The 1,211-nt window shown below is 52.2% G+C and overlaps 1 protein-coding gene across 1 annotated transcript in view; it reads left to right on the top strand.

Moving 5' to 3' along the window:
• Window positions 1–1,211, top strand: part of H257_10358 (hypothetical protein) — a gene marked incomplete at its 3' end in the record, with an annotated part of 5,622 nt that overhangs the window by 1,510 nt on the left and 2,901 nt on the right. The window contains exon 4 of the mRNA XM_009836875.1: window positions 229–1,158. Coding sequence (XP_009835177.1) covers window positions 229–1,158 — 930 coding nt within the window. The remainder of the gene's footprint in view (window positions 1–228; window positions 1,159–1,211) is intronic.

The following is a 1,211-nucleotide window of genomic DNA, read 5'->3' as shown; positions in this document are numbered from 1 at the left end:
CGCTACCTGTTTGCTGGTGACACCGTGGTCAAAGGATCCCAAGATGACTTCGTTGGCATTCTTGACTTGCCAACGACTTACTACATTGTGGACGCCGTCAGACCTCTGAAGTGCCCAGCCATGACGATTCTACTGACGAAGCCGATACACGAGGTTTGGTTCGAGTTCAACGAGGAAAAGTGTAAAAACCACTACATGCCTGTTTGGACGTGGGGTGAGATATCGAAGTGCCATACGCTGCTCTATTCCAAGCTGACCTTGGATGTGGTCACAGATCGCTTCCGTCGCTGGGGTGGTGTCCCTCGCTACGTTTTGCGGTATGCGCTCGTTGATACCCTCCAATCGTTGCTTGAACGAGCAATTGCCGTGGTGAACTGCGACTGGGTGACCGATGCGATTGGAAAGCTCGATACAACATGTCCAGCGGCGCATCGGTTGCTCCACTATCAAGTCAACAACAAGTTTATCAAACAGCACGTCGATTTCGCATCGCAATATGTGCAGGACGAGGTGTACAAGCGTTTGTGCCACGACAACCAACACAGACTTGTACAGTTCATGGCTGCATCGAATGGAGTTGGCGATCTTGGTGTGCTTTGCGGGTATATCTTTGAAAGATACGTGCATTCGGTGTTGCCTCATGGTGGATCCTTTCGAATTCGGCGCCTCATCCAGCCCGACGGCGTGTGTCCGAGTTTGGTGGACAACGACGACCACTATGACGAAGGCAGCGATGACGAGGAGAAGTCTGACGATGCGATGGACACCGAGGGTGAAAATGTTGTGGCAGAAGATTTGGACCCGGGCGAGGGAAGCGCGGCTGCACCTGTGGTCTGGGACATCGACGAAGCGCAAGGCATCGTCAACGTCCCTCCGCACGAAACGGTCATGTTCGACAACGACAACGAAGTGATCACTGCTCCAAACGGTGTCTACTTGCGTCCAAAAAACCAGCATTTCCAGTCAGTGGACGCAATTGTCAAGCCAGACATCTTACTCCAGGTGACTGTTGCGGCAAAACACCCGTGCAAACAAAAGGGTCTGGGAAACGCTCTAAAACTGCTTTATCACCCCTTAGCACCAAAGCTGATCTTCGTGGTACCACCAAGTCGATTCGCCGATTTCAAGTATCAGCAGTACGTCCCATCCCCCGGCAAGGTCACAACGAACAAGTGCGTCATTGAGCAATTTGCCATGGAAGTCACGCCAAT

This window comes from Aphanomyces astaci, assembly GCF_000520075.1.
Source record: "Aphanomyces astaci strain APO3 unplaced genomic scaffold supercont1.27, whole genome shotgun sequence".
Taxonomy (NCBI): Eukaryota; Oomycota; class Saprolegniomycetes; order Saprolegniales; family Verrucalvaceae; genus Aphanomyces; species Aphanomyces astaci.
The sequence above is the reverse complement of the archived record's forward strand: the minus strand, read 5'-3'. Positions and strand labels throughout refer to the sequence as shown.